Source organism: Lucilia sericata, unplaced genomic scaffold (genome assembly GCF_015586225.1).
Source record: "Lucilia sericata isolate MDLA Ls3-8-SP2 unplaced genomic scaffold, ASM1558622v1 Contig001973F_arrow, whole genome shotgun sequence".
In the NCBI taxonomy this organism is placed as follows: domain Eukaryota; kingdom Metazoa; phylum Arthropoda; class Insecta; order Diptera; family Calliphoridae; genus Lucilia; species Lucilia sericata.
In genome coordinates this window covers 39,503-56,805 of record NW_023995844.1, presented here as the reverse complement: position 1 = coordinate 56,805, position 17,303 = coordinate 39,503, and the positions used below count along the sequence as shown (strand labels likewise).

The 17,303-nt window shown below is 28.6% G+C and overlaps 1 protein-coding gene across 3 annotated transcripts; it reads left to right on the top strand.

Annotated features, from left to right (window-relative positions):
- Positions 1 to 436: 436 nt before the first annotated feature.
- Positions 437 to 16,022, top strand: LOC119613093 (mucin-5AC). 3 transcript variants are annotated; one of them, XM_037969030.1, is made up of 5 exons: positions 437 to 729; positions 11,350 to 11,784; positions 11,856 to 13,676; positions 13,759 to 13,938; positions 15,043 to 16,022. In XM_037969030.1, the coding sequence occupies exons 2-5, from the start codon at positions 11,557 to 11,559 to the stop codon at positions 15,679 to 15,681; spliced, it is 2,868 nt and encodes a 955-aa protein (XP_037824958.1). In that variant the 5' UTR covers positions 437 to 729; positions 11,350 to 11,556; the 3' UTR covers positions 15,682 to 16,022. The 3 variants fall into 3 exon arrangements, with proteins under 3 accessions (XP_037824958.1, XP_037824960.1, XP_037824959.1); XM_037969032.1 differs by lacking the exon at positions 437 to 729 and adding an exon at positions 3,875 to 4,142; XM_037969031.1 differs by lacking the exon at positions 437 to 729 and adding an exon at positions 8,877 to 9,088.
- The last annotated feature ends 1,281 nt before the right edge of the window (positions 16,023 to 17,303 follow it).

The following is a 17,303-nucleotide window of genomic DNA, read 5'->3' as shown; positions in this document are numbered from 1 at the left end:
AGCAAAATTATATGTATAATCTTCTTACGAAGGTGAATGGTATAAAAAGCAAACAAGGCAACTCTGTGTAAAAGACACTGCTTTATCGATATATTTATATTTTGCACACCCTCATTCACTGCCATACATACCAATACAAAAAGAGTAGATGAGAAAAAAGCAAGTCGGCTGAAATTGTTGTTTAGAATGTCATTTAAAAAGAAATACCCACTGAAAAACAGCGTAAAATCATGTCAGAGCAAAACAAAATTGAATAAAAGCAACACAGAATTCCCAAAGAGCAAAAAAAAAAAAAAGAAGGCATAAAATAAAGCACAAAACAGACAAGACCAACTGAAGTGAAAAAGAAATATGTATGTAAATACAAAAGAAAAAAACTACAGCCAAGCATTTTTCGTTTGATGAAAAAATTTTTGTATTCAAAGTGATTTTCAACGTCGTTAAAACAAGAAGTGAAATTTTTTCAAACGCGCTGCCCTGTGTGTAAATAGAAAAAAAATTGTGAAAAAAAAATAAAATATCTACATTAATTTTTTTAATTACAAAAAAAGAAAATTTAAAGATTTTTTATATTAAAAAATAAAGAAAAAATAATTATTAAAAAAAAAAACTAAGAAAAAACTGCAAAAAGCTAAATATTCAAGTGTTTAAAACATTGTGAAATTTTGTATAAAACTTTTGTAAGAAAAATAAAAATCTTTTAAAAGAGTAATATTTAAATTAAATAAGGTAAGTTTTTATAAATACATATTTCAACAAAATCATTTAATTTAGTTTATTAATTAAAAATATTAGTTTTTTTTTTATTGGCTAAAATTAGTATTTAGTGTTTTCTATATGTATTTTATGTGTATATTTATATACTTCCTTTATCTAAAGTTTCCACAAAAAGTCAACTTTTCATTTTTTGGCGTTTATATACCTACAACACGAAGCAAACATATATTTGGGTATATAAATACACTACACATATGCAGTTTTATTTAATTTGTTGTTTTCTTGCTCCCTTTCACGTGTGTAAGTTTATTTGTTGTGTTTAATTCTTTTTTTTTTTCTTATATATACTTGTACTCTCCCACCTTCTCTATCCATCTTTTGGGTATATAATAGCGCTTATATTGATATATACATGCATATGTATGTATATAAGTAACAACAAAAAGCTTGTGTATACGCTTTTCTTTTGTGTACTACACAAAATTACATACTACTACGACGTTCGGCTACTAGTTGTCAATCATGTTTATACATTTGTATTTCTCTCAATTTTAATTTTTTTTGCCACATTACCATTTATTTAACAACTCTCATTTGTATTTATACTACTTCTTTTTCTTGTTTGTGTGAGAGTTTAATTTAGCTTGTTGTGCTCCTTCTATTTTTCATTTGCGTTTTTTGCGTGTATTGAAAGCAAAGCAAAAAAAAAAAAAAAACAACCAGCTGTCTGTTGGTGTTTTCTTTATTATTTTGACAACTTCAAAACAAGTATACATAACCTAACAATTTTTTACAATAGATACACAATTAATTAGATAGTTTAATTTTTTAGTTTGTATTTTATAAAAAAGTTAGAGCTGTTGTTATTAATTTTATACTTTTGATAGTTTTCTCTTGTGTGTGAAATTTGTATTGGTATTTGTTCGCTAAAAATCTGAGTTAATTTAAAATTTTAGTTTACCGAAAGTTCTATTCAGACTGCATCATACAACTTCGTTGGAAGTAGATTTGAGAATTTTTTTTCACGAAAGAATTTTCGTTAGCAAAACCAAAGTATTTTTTTAAACTACAGCAAATTCTAGTAAATTCTTCATTAAAAGAAATAAGAATTATTTTACCAAATAAAAAAGTCTTGGGACATCGGTGTTTCATATACGCGAGAGTGTTAAAACCATAAAATAAAACATAAAATACCGAATTTTTAGTTTTTCATTTATTGTAAAGGATTCGGCTTTTATAAATAATATTATATTTTACTTACAATAAACTTTTCATTCATGTTTTTCCTAAATGTTTTTTTTTTTCGTCATTTGTTTTGTTTCAAATGTATTTTTTTTTCTTCAGCAGCGTAGTATATTTTAGTACTATTTAACATTCTATTCTACTACATAGTTGCATTTCTACAAAATTTTGTGTAGATATGCCGAAATCTACTAATAAAGTATATTTGTATGATAAATCTAGTAAAAATCAACTAGATTTGTTGGAAAACTCATAAGTACAATATTTCGATTTATTACAAATGGAGTATACCTACATAGGTGTATTATTTTTCATATTTTATAGGTAATTGCCTTCCTTTTTATTGTTGTCAAGGTTTCTTCTTTTCTTTATTTATACCGACGAAGCTCTTTTGGATTTTTATTTAAAATCTCTTTTTTTTTATATAAATACATTCCAAATAAATACATACATACATATGTAGATATTTTGCGTACATCTTTTATTATATACTTAATCATTTGTTGTTGTTCCTTTTTCTCTTTCTCATATTATTTTTGGTAAACGTTTATAACTTTGTTTTGTTTTCAATATTAAAAACTTATTCTGCGTTTTACCTTGACAGTGTTTTTTTTATTATTATTTTTTTGTTGTTGCTGTTAGTCTGTTGCGTTTTAATAAAAAAAAACTCACTCTCCCTTAATGAGTGACGTTTTTCCCCTCTATAATAAATTTAGCTTGGAATTACGTGCTTTTATTACAATTCTATAAATTGTATGTAACTAAGTGATTTGGTTATTGTTGTTATCAATGACATATTATGTTAATAACATTAAATTGCTATTAATAAAAGTGAATGTTGTACCTAGTACATATGTATGTGCATTTTTGTTTAAAAACATGTTAAAGGAAATACCTAACTATGTATTTTAATTACTTTATTTAAATTTTTTGCAAATAAAAATACCTATATTTAAAACATTTTAAAGATTTCTTTTATTTATGACATAATTATGTAGTTTCACAAAATACAAAACAAATACCAACCTATCTTTCTTTATAACTGATTAAAATTTTCTGTGTAGAACCTGTACTCTCAAATTAATAAATAAGATGAAAAAAGCTTATACTTAAACACAATACCAACAAACAAACCGAAAAAAAAATCCTACTCACAACACAACAAAATCGGTATGCAAGAAATTAAGAAAACAAACTAAATAACAACACAAAACCATACATATGTACATATGTATGTATGTTGTACACAAATAAAAAGCAAAGTAAAATAATATTAAAATAAATAAGAAGAAGAAGAAGAAAAAAACCTGTCACAACAATGAATTTAGTAAAAACCACGACCTGAAAACAATAGCAATAAAGCTTAACACAGAGTAATTGCAAATAAATAGACAGACACAAAGAGTGTGAGCATTATAATAGGGGGAGTAAGTGAGGGTGTAGTGTAGTGTTAGACAAAACTAGCGCAGGCGCTGTTAATGTAAAACCCCATCATATCTATTAACTAGTTTAACAACCCTGCTATAAAAATAACAACAAAAACATTAACTTTATATACCTATATATATATATATATATGTGTTCATATCTATATATACAAAAATTATGTGAGCTATACAACAATTTGCATTTTTTGTTTTGCTAAACTTATCATTGTTTTGTTTTTTTACTCTCCCCCTTATTACTGTATTTAAGTCTCTTTTGTGGTCTCTTTTTCAAATAGAAACTTTCATATAGAATATTTGTATGTTTTTTTTTTTGTTTCTTTTTGTTTTTCTTGTGTAAAAAAAAACACCACATAGAAACTAAAAAAAAACAAATGAAATGCATTATATTTACAGTAAGCTTGATGTACTCGTTTGGTCTCTCTCTCACACGCCCGCTAGCACGATTTATTTTGTCAATTTAAAAAAGTGGTGGCCTTGTTTTTAGGGCAAAATGTTTGCTAACGAATCATTAAAAAATAAAATAAAATTTATACATACATACTAACTACAGTATGTAATTGTTAATGTTTGTGCATTTGAAAATACATACATATGTACATACTGTGAAATTCCATGAGGAACGTTGTGTGAAGTCTGGAAGAGTTCTTTCAGATGAGATCGATGTTGATGAAAACTATCAAAATAGGCATGTTCAAAATTAGCCTAAAATTACGGCTAATTCTATAACTTACATAGGTATGTATTAATAACACATCGGTAGTGTCAAACAAACGGATGTCCCTATTCAAGAGAAGAAATGCAAATTTGATATGAAAGCTTCATTTAATGGCCAAAAAAATTGTATTTTAGGAGATCGGACTATGCAGATTTAAATTGTATTGTATTGAAAGAAGTTTAAGAATACATTTTACAAAAAAAAAAAAAAATTCATAAAAAATATTGGTGGTACTTTTTGGAGACTGTTTTTCGAATGTCGAATATCGAATATATTCGACATTTAACTTTGACCTACTATAACTCACTAGGGAAGACTCAAATTCAAAAAATATTATTTTTCCCGGATTCAGCATACTCAAATTATCTTAAATATAAGTTTTCAAGTTTTTTTCTAGACATAAATTATTTTTGACCCTGAAAGGATTAATTGGAAAACTAGAAATTTTATCTAAGATTAAACTTCTTCAAAGCTATCGAAACGGTCTATGATTGAAACTTTTCCACAAAACAATCTATTAAAAATATTCTTAAGTTTGCGAAAATACATTCTGAACTTAAGGTTGAATATCAATTCTAAACGGTCTGGGCTTTTTCAAATATACAAAACAATCTTCGATTATTTTTCATAAAAGATTTCCTTTGAAGCTCTGATTTAATCTTAATTAGGACTACAGAAAGATAACCAACTGAATCTTAAATTTTACCGAAGAAGAACAGAAGAAGAACAACGATTAAAAATCTATTTGAATAATGGACGAAAGGCAGAGAAATTTGGACATAGGAAACTTCTTGGGTAAAGAACAATTTGGACTAAATAAATACCGAGGATTAAACTTTAATATTGGAAAGAAAGACCAACGATTGAAGTTAATGATAATTGAATTCATGCTCAATTTGGGATTCAGAATTAACTGAAATTAAAGACTAATTTCACTACCGAAAGTCCTGAAATTAAGAATTTATTTGAACCACCGTATGATCGACGTTTAAAGATCAATTTGAAATGTCAAAACATCAGCGATTGAATATAAATTTGAACTTTAGAAAAAAAAAAACAATAAAGCCGTTCTGGATGTCTAGTAAAACTTAAGTTGGACTGAAATTCATGATTTTGTTGAAACACAGAAACACTTAAATATGGACTGATCTCTTTACTTTTAAATTAACCCTTCTAAACTAAATTATTTAATGAAACTTTATTTGTTTATAGTATTTAATATAGAGCACAAATACATTGAAAAAAATTTATATTCAAACAACGAATAAATAAATTTGGGTTTTCTTTAAATTTCAAATTGCATTGAATTAAATATAAAATAAAATTTTTATATTAAAGTGTGCTGGTATTTAGACACATTATGTTTATAATAATGTGACCATGGTATTTACCAGTTTCATATGTATTTGTCTTCGATCTCTTTAGGAGATTGTGGTAACACTTGTTACCAACCAAGACGAAAAACTTATAGACTTAAACTAAAAATCAAACTGTAAACAAAAAAAAAATATTTTATTAAACGAAAACCACCACAAAACAAAAACTTGTATAATTTGGTATAGAGATTTTTTCGGTTAAACGTTTATTATAACTTTACATTATTATTTAAGTTTTTTTTTCTTTTTTTTTTGTGGAAAAAAGAAAGTAAATTATTTGTGGTTAGCGTTTATTTGTTGTGTTGTGTTTCTTCATTTTCTTTTGTTTTCTTAACCAAAAATTTTCAATTTCAAATTAAACATTCACACATGTAACCACCGACCGAACGAACGACAACCTGTCTAAACTAGTCTTTAGAAAGAAAAAGGGCCGGTTAAATTTTTGGTTTGTGTTTTTTTGTTGGCATAGATTTGAGTTGATTTTGTATATAATAGAAATACACACATAAACTAGGTTGATCCGCTATAATTTATTGTTTTCATTTTTTTCTTTATTTCATCGATCAACCGAAATAAATAAACGATATCATCGAGCAATACTATAAGAAAAATTAAGTAATATGAGGTAGGTTTCTGTACATAATTAGTATATAAAAGCTAGTAGTACCTTTAAAACTCTCTGCTAAATGAAGTAGTATGGCAAAAACAAAACAAAATAAACAAAAATTTGTTGGGAATTTCTATATGTACCTATATTGTCTATATAAAATGTATGCGCCCGCGTGTACTATTACGTTTGCATACTATTGTATATGATTTTCGAAGAAGAGAGCAATTTTTGTTTACTTTCTGTAGATGCATACAGTATGGATGATAATAATAGATAACTTGGGTTGTACCTACTACATGATGATATTGTATAAGCAAAGCCTTCGCTCCAAGATGTTGCGTAGGATGAGAACCTTAATCGACATCTGCTAACCATATACAAAAGTCTAATTCTTACCTCAACTATTGAAGATACATTTGGAGAAATAAAATTGAAGTTCTATTTAGAACGCAAAAAGATCGGCTACTGAAGCCCAAGTATTGATCAATTTGGACTAAAGAGTAAGCTATGTTTAAGATCAATTTAGACTACATAAAGATATAAGAATGTAAAACCTTGTCTTCACTACTATAGACTCCGATTCCGGCACAGTGGGATGGATTGCAGTGTTTCTAAGACAAACATAAGTATATACATTTGAACTAAAGACCAAGCTCAGTTTGCTATTTATCATAACATTACTGTTAATATTATTGACCAGTTTTGGAAATTTTGTCATTTAAACTACACATTCCAAAGTTGTTTATAAGCCATCAAAATTTGTGTAATTGGCGATTTTTAAAATAAAATATCACTCGGTATAAACACGGTGAAACTATTTAGACAAGTATAATTATGTACTGATTAAAGTTGTTTTTTAACTTGACTTAGCAACTCTACCACCACTGGAATAAATACACCCTTAATAAATCTGCATTACACCAACTCTCTTCTTTGTTAAACTTTTTGTTTGACAATTTTTATTTTTACCCTATACCAGGGCAGGACATAGGGGTATAGTCTAATATATAATCTAGTATTTTACTTATTAAAAAGTAGTCGGCATTTATAATTTAATTATATTTACCTACAATATACTTTTCATTCATGATTTTCCTATATTAGAAATTTAAATTTGTATATTTTTTTCAAATGTATTTTTTCCGTAAAGTACTACATACATACATATTAGGTAAAAACGAAGTTGCACATCTTTTACTACCAGATTTTGCCGCACTAGATAATATTAGTCTAGTGACCAGTGACCAGTGACCAGTACTATATTCTATAGATTGGACTATAGTTTAAGTTACAGTCTATAAGTACTATAGTTTTAGTTACAGTCCAGTCTATAGTTTTGCTTTATATCGATGTAACGTATCCATATGACGGCCTTAAACAACTACACTTTCTTATTTATTTATTTTTTTCTAGAAAAGAAATTCACTTTCACGTTTTTTTTCTCTTTTTCTTTATGTTTTGTTTATTATTCTTAAAAAAATTGTATTTTTGTAGACAACAGAACATGCCTACTACATAGACAATAGATACAATATATTTTCTATTTTTTCCCCAACTTGTAACCAGTTACAGAGACGCATCATCCATTTTACAGCTACTAGATAATAAACTGCCAACAACCCCAATTTACCTTTTGTAATTTTTTCATAACTATGTACACATTTTTTGTCACTCATTTACAAGTACTTACGTTATTTACATTATATTGTAAATACATTTTATAAACCCCCACTTTACGTCTATGCCATCACGTAGGCATAAATTTATTAAAAACAAAAAACTGCCGGATTTCACGAATTTCAACTCGTAACTCAATGTATTTTTTCGTTGGAATTTCAGTGGTGTTTCATTCTGCTCTCCTTCTCTTTTTCGCTCGTTCTCTTTGTGTATCTTTTTCATTTCTATTTATATTTTTTAATAGTTCTGTTTTGTTTATGTGTTTTTTTTTGCACTTTGCTTTGTTTCGTTGTTTCTGAAGTGAAAAAAGATACACATACAAAAACAGCTGCTTATCAGTGTTTTTTCTTTTGTTTGTCATTTTTCTTTTTTTGTATTCTTTTTGAGTTAAAATTCTGATATGAATTTTTTTATATAGGTGTCTCTTTCTAGCCTGATGTGTTTGGGTTCATATTTTTGTTTTTGTTTGGTTAACATTGCAAAATTGTTTTATTTCTTTTGTCAAAGGAAAAAGCAGGGTTGTTTAAATTGTGAAGGTATTAAGATTTTTTTTTAATAAGTGCGGATAAAATATTTTATTTTATAGAAAATATATATTTAGAAATACTAAGAAGTAAGAATATGTAACTTAAATGAAAAACACTTTAAACAAAAAATTTCGGTAGTTTTTAATACTTTTTTATACAACCCTGAACGTCTTATTTGGCGTTTAAACAGAGAGTAGGAAAAAACTAGCTAAATGGAGCACATATAATTACGTGTTTGTTTCCCCACTTTTTTTGTTATTATTCTTTTGGTTCTTTCCTTTTTTCTTTTCTTGAGTATTTCTCTCTTCTGTTTGCCATTAATGACAACAATATTATGATTTTTGTTGTTGCTATTACATGTTTGTGCATTCTGTTTTCTCTTTTTCACAAGTTTATGAGTGTTTTTGTTTTTTTTTTTTCTTCTTTTTGCTTTATTTAAATTTGTGTGTATTCATTTATCGGAGGAGGCTTGAAAGCAGAACGAATAGAAAAACGTAGAAGGAGGAAAACAAAGCAAAAATCAGTAAAATCAACGTAATACCACAAAACTTGAAATAAACGTACATCAGTTTTTCTTTGTGCCTCTGGAGTTTAGACGTAGTTTTTATAACAGTTGAATCATTAATATTTTTTCTGTGAAATTTGTTAACAAAAAACATCTTTAATAATCAGAAAATAAAGAAAAAATTTGCATAAAATAAATTTATAATAAAAATTATTAAAATTTAGCGAAACAAGTATTAAAAAACAATAATAAACAAATTAAAAGTTAATAGGTAAGGTGTGGAAAAAAAGTGTTTTCTTTCTAATAAAATAAAATTATTAAAAAAAAATCCGAAATAACTTAAAAATTCAAAACTAGAAAATTTTTAATTCAAAATTATTAAATTTATATAAAAAATATGGAAAAATTACATATTAAGTGCTTTTGTATACATACAGATTTTAAAGTGTATATGCAGTTTTAAACGTTTTTTTTTTACTTACCGCTTTCCCTATGAACACAAATTTTTGTTACCAACAATAGTACAAAAAAGTTGTTGCAGTTGTTTTTTTTTAACCACAAAAAAACTAGCAGAACAACAACAATATTTATATATACAAAATACAGAAAAACATTTTAAACGTAGCAATAATCTTCATGATATTTTTTACACAAAAAAAATATAGAATTCAAGACAAAAAGAAAAAAAAAATATATAAAATAATTTTTTTATATAGAAATAACTAAAAGAACTTATTAATTTTTCAGTAAAAAACACTAACATACATAAGTTTGCATATAAAAAGATCTACACAAACAATAAATTATGTATATACATATCTACACTTTATATACTTTTATAAAGCTATATACTAAAATACGTAAATTATTAATTTGTATATAAAATACAAACATGTTAACACACGTATTTATGTTCACACGTATATATACTCTCATGTGTTTGATATCATTTTTTTCTTTCTCTTTTTTTCCACCTAATTGAGCGAGTTTTTGTTGGTTTTGTACTCGTTTTACTACTTTGCCTAATATGTATACAAAAACAATTGTGTAAATAACTTAAGAACAGCAGTGGAAAAAAGAAAAGAAATAACAACAATATAAAAATCCCGGCAAAAAATTTTGTGAAATGTCAAATAGTATTAAAAAAAAGAGTTGCCAGATTTTTTCTTTTTGCAAATTGAGTTTTAATGATTTGTTAATTCATTTTAGTTGCTTTAATTTATGGGAAATTTATATAAAAAATTAATGCTTTAAGGGTAATATTATTATAAAAATTCTAATAATTTTTTATTCCCTTATTCTTGATGATATTAAAAGCTTATTTATGGTTTATTAAGCGATTTTTCATACACAATTCCTACTATAAATCATTAATTCGGATTTAAAACTATAACTTATTAACACAAATTGTGAAATTAATTACATATTTAAATTTATCATAACGCAGGCGTAAGTTTCGAAAATTTTACAAAAGCTTTTAAAAAAATGTTTGATTTTTAAATAGGTACCTATATACCTATTATCTTTAAAACTAGAATATTCTATAGAAATCTTAGTTTATTAATTTTTTTTTTCTATTTTCCCGCTTATATTGTTACATTTTTGCCATTTAATTTGTTCTCTATTTTCGCTTTTCTTTCATAAGATACAAACTTTTTTCTTTATTTTGCTTTAATAAAGAAAAAGCTGAAGAGAGTTTGTTCACTTGTTTATTTTCTTTGCTGATTTTCTTTATTATTACTGCAAGTTTTGTTGTATTGTGTATTTTTCTTCAGGGTCCTTTGTTTTGTTTTGTATTCTTGTATAGCATTGTTGTATTTGTGCGTTTTACAAAATTTTTTACATTGATTTTTTTTTCTTTGTTTTGTTTAGTTTTTTTTTTGCTTTGTGTAATGGGAGAGACAGAGAGTATTTTTAAGCATATGTTTTATTATGTCTATTTCAGTCACTTGTAAAGTTGTTGTTATTATTATAATGCATCAGTATATTGAACTGCATTTTGATAGGTATGTTAAGAAAAGAGAAAAAGTAGAAAAGCTTTTTTAGAACATTATTTAAAAAATTTTCCTACGACTTTTTATTTCAATTATAAAATTAACTATTTATGATTTGCTTTAACTTTCAATACAATTTTACTTCCGCACTAAAATTTAAACGCTCAGTTTATTCTTAATTATCGAGCAGTTGTGAAAAACGACCTGACCCCCCTAAGGTTCCTTTACACAGACTGTATAATACAGAATTTTCACTACGCTGTAATCTAGAACATATTAATTTCGAGCGAATCTAGTTAATTTTTACAATATTTACCATATAAAAACAATTTCTTTATTTTATTAGTTATTAGTATTTTTTTTTGTAAAATAGTACTAAAAATTACGACGCTGCAGAAGAAAAATGACATTTGAAACAAAACAAACATAAACTATTTAATAAAAACAGAACATTTTCTCTAATATATAAAAAGCATGAATAAAAAGTAAAAGTAAATACCGAATTCCTTATAATAATTTATCCCTTTTATTTTTCCAGATCGTTTTCTCAAAGAACTTTTCAAAATGCATTGTTTCCCACAAGGATTACAACCCTGAGAGAAGCCCCCACTAAAAAAGAAACAGATTTTTAAAAAAAATCTATAAATCTTAAATTTTGTTTAATAAAAAACTAAAAATAATAATAAATAAACATATCTCAAAAAAGCAGATTTTTTTTGCTAATAATCCAAATCCAACGACAAACATGTTTAATTTTCATAAACCTCGAACTTATCGCTCAACCGAGGGCTGTTGCATTTGCAAAGCCAAATCGAGTTCATCACGTTTTACCGATTCACGCAAATATGAACGAGATACCATGCAATGTTTTGATCTCAAATATCCACGGCAAGGTGAAATCTGCAATGCCTGTGTTTTACTGGTAAAACGTTTTAAACGTTTGCCTGTGGGCAGTAAACGTAACTGGAGTCATGTGAGTTTATTTTTTGTTTAGCTAAAAAAATTAAAAATATTTTAATAAAACTTATTTATTTTCACCAACAGATTGTTGATGCTAAAGCTGGCATAGGGCCGGGTTACAATAAAATCCAAACAAAATATAAAAGTGAAAGAATCAACTCAAGAGCAGCTGCTGCGGCTGCTTTACAGCAACAGGCCGCAGCATCCTCATCAACAAGCAGCAATAATGTTACAGTTAATGGTAATTCTCCAAATGGTTTAACCTATATACCAGAGAAATTTTCCAAAATTTTTAAGAAAACTAAAAAACTTAAGGATTCTTCTATGAAGCGTAAAAACAACCACAATGGCTGGTCTCAAAGCAATACACAATCCTTGCCCACCACACCCGATTCCTTAGACAGTGATTATGAAGATTCTAGACATCAGCTAAATTTATCTGGTGGTGCAACTGGAGCAACCGGCACTGGTACCATTGTACAATTTCAGACACAAACACGAGCCTCTGCTTATAAAGCACAAGCAGCAGCCGAAGCCCGTAAAAGGATTATCAAATTGGGCACAAAGCGGCGTAAATGTTTGCCGCCTCGTAAATTTAGACGTTCGTTGGCTCAGGAGGAATCTGTGGAATTTTTCGATGAAGAAGAATGGCAGGAACGTAAATCGTGTTGTGGCATGTTATATGAATGTGCTGCCTTAGGGGGTGCTTTAATAATAGATGCTGACAGCTACAAGCCATGTGAACAACATCAACAAACTTCAAGACTGTTAAACCCGGCAGCAGTAGCAACAACTACAACAGCTTCTAATAATGATAATAAACAGTCTCCCTTGCCGCTAATACAAAAATCTATTATACAAACCGTACCGGCAGTAGTGCAATTACAGCCGCCAACTACTACACCAGCGCCAACGTCTACGCCGTCTGTTTCAGTGTCATATTCCAGCAGCAGTACTAATCTTAATAATAATTTCAAAACGGCCACAACTACCACCACCACACCAACACCAGTGCTTAAAAAACATCATTTATTCTTTAAAAGACAATCAGAATGCTTTCCACAAGGTGACCATGTCACTCATACAGCAACAACAACGGCCAACAGCAACAATGATAGCAATCATCCTACAGCAGCTCATGTTGTCAACATTATTAAGACTGAGTCTGAATTTAATGTACCACAGCAGCAGCAACAGCAAATTAGTACAACCAACAACACCACCATACAAAGACACATCGAAAATGCCATACATTCAACATCTCCAAACACAATAATTACCACAAATCCTTTAACATCATCCTCAGCGTCATTAAGCATTTCGGTAACAACATCCTCCTCATCATCATCTTCATCTTCTACAACAATGCCACAAATGCCTAAACATTCCTTAGCTAAAGTGACCACTATATCGCCCCCACTTACTAGCACCTCCACTACCACACTTCATCATCAACATCAGCACCATCTTACAGCGGCCAACAACAACATCAGCAGCAATTTGGTTAAACCTAATACATTCTTGCATAAAATTAAGGCCGATTCGACAGCTGGCGGCAAAGTTGTTAAGCATTCACTGGAGAAATTCAACACCGCCGTTCGGCTTAAGACCAGTGATATACACGAAATGAAACCCATTATTCGAACTGTCGATAAATCTTACATTTTAGCTAAGCCACCAACACAAGCAAATATTATTACCTTAAATACTAATACTTCACAAGCTACTTATCAATCATTAGCTACATATAATGCTGCCGGCCAACCGCCTCTAACTACGGCCTCACTATCGGCAGCATCACCCACATCATCGACATCCTCAACATCATCCACGAAATTTAGTGATAATTCCTCGGATTCAGGTTTCGATGAGAATATGTTAGATCGTAAATCGGCTAGTCCTTTGGTAAGTAGAAAAAAAAACAACTACTTTTCTAGATTTTTTTAATTTAATATATAATTTTTCCTGTATTTTCTTCTAATTTTAGCAAGAAGATTGTGAAAAGAAAATTTTAAGTCGTCCTGGTGTCCAGACAATGTTTTTGGCTAGTGGTGTGCAAATTCAAGGTCAGCCACAAAATCTAGTTTTAACTGGCAACGAAGTGGCAGCCAAGATATTACAAAGTCGTAAATACAGCTCAATTACTGCAAATCCCATTTCTACAAATGTAAGTATTTTTAATAGACAACTTACTAAAAGTGAAACTGAACAAGAACTGAACTAGAACTGAACTAGAACTGAACTAGAACTGAACTAGAACTGAACTAGAACTGAACTAGAACTGAACTAGAACTGAACTAGAACTGAACTAGAACTGAACTAGAACTGAACTAGAACTGAACTAGAACTGAACTAGAACTGAACTAGAACTGAACTAGAACTGAACTAGAACTGAACTAGAACTGAACTAGAACTGAACTAGAACTGAACTAGAACTGAACTAGAACTGAACTAGAACTGAACTAGAACTGAACTAGAACTGAACTAGAACTGAACTAGAACTGAACTGAACTAGAACTGAACTAGAACTGAACTAGAACTGAACTAGAACTGAACTAGAACTGAACTAGAACTGAACTAGAACTGAACTAGAACTGAACTAGAACTGAACTAGAACTGAACTAGAACTGAACTAGAACTGAACTAGAACTGAACTAGAACTGAACTAGAACTGAACTAGAACTGAACTAGAACTGAACTAGAACTGAACTAGAACTGAACTAGAACTGAACTAGAACTGAACTAGAACTGAACTAGAACTGAACTAGAACTGAACTAGAACTGAACTAGAACTGAACTAGAACTGAACTAGAACTGAACTAGAACTGAACTAGAACTGAACTAGAACTGAACTAGAACTGAACTAGAACTGAACTAGAACTGAACTAGAACTGAACTAGAACTGAACTAGAACTGAACTAGAACTGAACTAGAACTGAACTAGAACTGAACTAGAACTGAACTAGAACTGAACTAGAACTGAACTAGAACTGAACTAGAACTGAACTAGAACTGAACTAGAACTAGAACTGAACTAGAACTGAACTAGAACTGAACTAGAACTGAACTAGAACTGAACTAGAACTGAACTAGAACTGAACTAGAACTGAACTAGAACTGAACTAGAACTGAACTAGAACTGAACTAGAACTGAAATGAACTAGAACTGAACTAGAACTGAACTAGAACTGAACTAGAACTGAACTAGCACTGAACTAGAACTAAATTAATTTTTAACAATTTGTTTGTTTTTTTTTTTCTTTCGTTTTAGTCACGTTCTCATCATCCCACAACGACAGCTGTAAAAATTGCTCAAATCTCAACAACATCGTCCTCGTCGTCGGTGACATCTGGTCCACCAAACTCAACTATGAGTTCAGCAGCTCAAGCTAAAATGCGTGCAATATACAATAACAACAATATGATACAACATGAAAATGGTATCACAACAATTGTGCCAGCCTCATCATTAGCGGCAACAACACAAACAGCAGCCATGCAAAATATTGCACCCAGTACAGTGACTATAACACCAGCACCACCCGTGGGAACACAATTTAATTCACAAAATGTTATATCACGTAAATTGACAGCGGCCAATATAATTAATTTACAAAGCAATACAACAAGCAATTCTCACAACAATCAGCAGCAGCAGCAGCATCATCATCAACAGCAGCAACAACACCATCAACAACAACAACAACAACAACAGCATCATTTAAGTAGTAGCAATAACAATCATCATCATCATCTTAATAATAGCACGACTAATCAAAAAATAATTTTATTAAAAACTTCACCGAATAATACAACCACATTTACGGCAACAGCAGCCAATTATAATACTCTGTCAGGAGGAGGAGGAGGTGGTGGACATCATGGAAACAATGGTGGAGGTGGGCGTTAGGTTTTTAATTTTATTTACTTTTAGAAAAAAAGTAAATTTAATTTTTACTTTATATAAAATACAGCTGCTTTTTTATAATGTTAACATTTTGTATAAAAATACTTTTCCTGCTATAAATATAGTTTTCTTTTTTTATTTTATTTTATTTCTTAAGCGTATTTAAAAACCACCTTATATTCTTAACAAATCTCCTTATTGATACTATTGACCCAAATGTACTTTGATATTTTCTTACTTTTTATAGAATTTTAATTTATTTTATTTTTTTTAATTGTTACTAAGAATCTAATTGGATATTCTTTTTTTTTGGTTTTCTTTCTTTTTTTTTAAATACTCAAAAACAAAATGATGTGAAAATATTTCAATATATCTAAATTAACTAAACTTTTTTTCTTTTAAATTTAAAGTGAACTTAACGAGTGGCTTGTTACAATAAAATTTTAGTTTTTTTTTTATTTATTTATTTATTTATTTATTTATTCATTCATTCAAGTAATACAAAGCCTTTAAGGCCAATCTAACATATTACTTAGTAATTATCACCTAAGCATAAATAATTAAAATAAAATAAAATTATATATATGTACATATATATATATATATATATATATATACAATACAAAAATAAATAAATTTTAATCAGATTCTATCAAAATTTTAATGGTTCCCCAACCGTAATGTCAAAAAGCAACAAGAAGAAGTATATAAAAGCAGTAATTTTAAGAAAAAGAATAATGGCCCAAATTAATAGCGACAAAAACCTTCTTTTGCTTGTATTATTTTAAGGTTAAAAAAGCATTATTTGAGGTTAAAAAAAAAGCAGAAAGTTAAGTTAAGGTTAAAGAAAATTATAGTTACATTTCCAAGAAACAAATAACAGTTAATCTTACTTACCAATAATAATTTAATAAGTTTGCAGAAGATATAACAAGCATTATACATATCCAACATTTGTGAAAAAATTTAACAGTTTAAGACGGAAAACATTATTAGAGTGTGAAAAAATACGCAATTCAGCCGGTAAAAAATTCCAACACCGAGCAGTTCGTATCAAAAATGATCTTTCGTAAAATGAATTTGTAATTCTAGGTATTAAAATCTGCGGTCTTCTAATTGATCTACTAAAGGTAAATCTTTTAAACAAGGGTAACGGTCTTCCATTTTTAATAACAGTATGAAAAAAAGTAATACACCGAAGTTTTACAAAATTCTCAAAGCTGCATTTTAAAAATTGTTCAACATATTGTGAAATATGATGTCTCCGCTCAACATTGTAGACAAAACGAACTATCGTATTAACAATGCGGTTTATCCTAGATAAGCCAGTGCCATTAGCTCCTGCCACAACTTCAAGTCCATATAAGACTTGTGACATAAGAAGAGAATAAGCCAGTTTATATCTGATATGAAGAGGATAATGAATATTTATAGAAAAAATTTTCCGTAAAGTGTGCAAAACCTTTGAAACAGTATAACCTATATGCGAACTGAAATTAAGTTTACTATCCAAAATAAATCCTAGGAATTTAAGTTGATCCACAAACTCAATTTTAACACCATCAATAAAAACATCGAAGTTAACATTAAATCTATCCATTGGATTAAAGACAATAGCCTTAGTC

What these genes read in the sequence shown, in the direction of transcription:
- LOC119613093 (XM_037969030.1), top strand. Translation starts at nt 11,557, where the DNA reads ATGTTTAATTTTCATAAACCTCGAACTTATCGCTCAACCGAGGGCTGT. An exon ending in GTAAACGTAACTGGAGTCAT is followed by an intron (nt 11,785 to 11,855) that starts GTGAGTTTATTT and finishes TTTCACCAACAG; the next exon opens with ATTGTTGATGCTAAAGCTGG. An exon ending in GTAAATCGGCTAGTCCTTTG is followed by an intron (nt 13,677 to 13,758) that starts GTAAGTAGAAAA and finishes TTCTAATTTTAG; the next exon opens with CAAGAAGATTGTGAAAAGAA.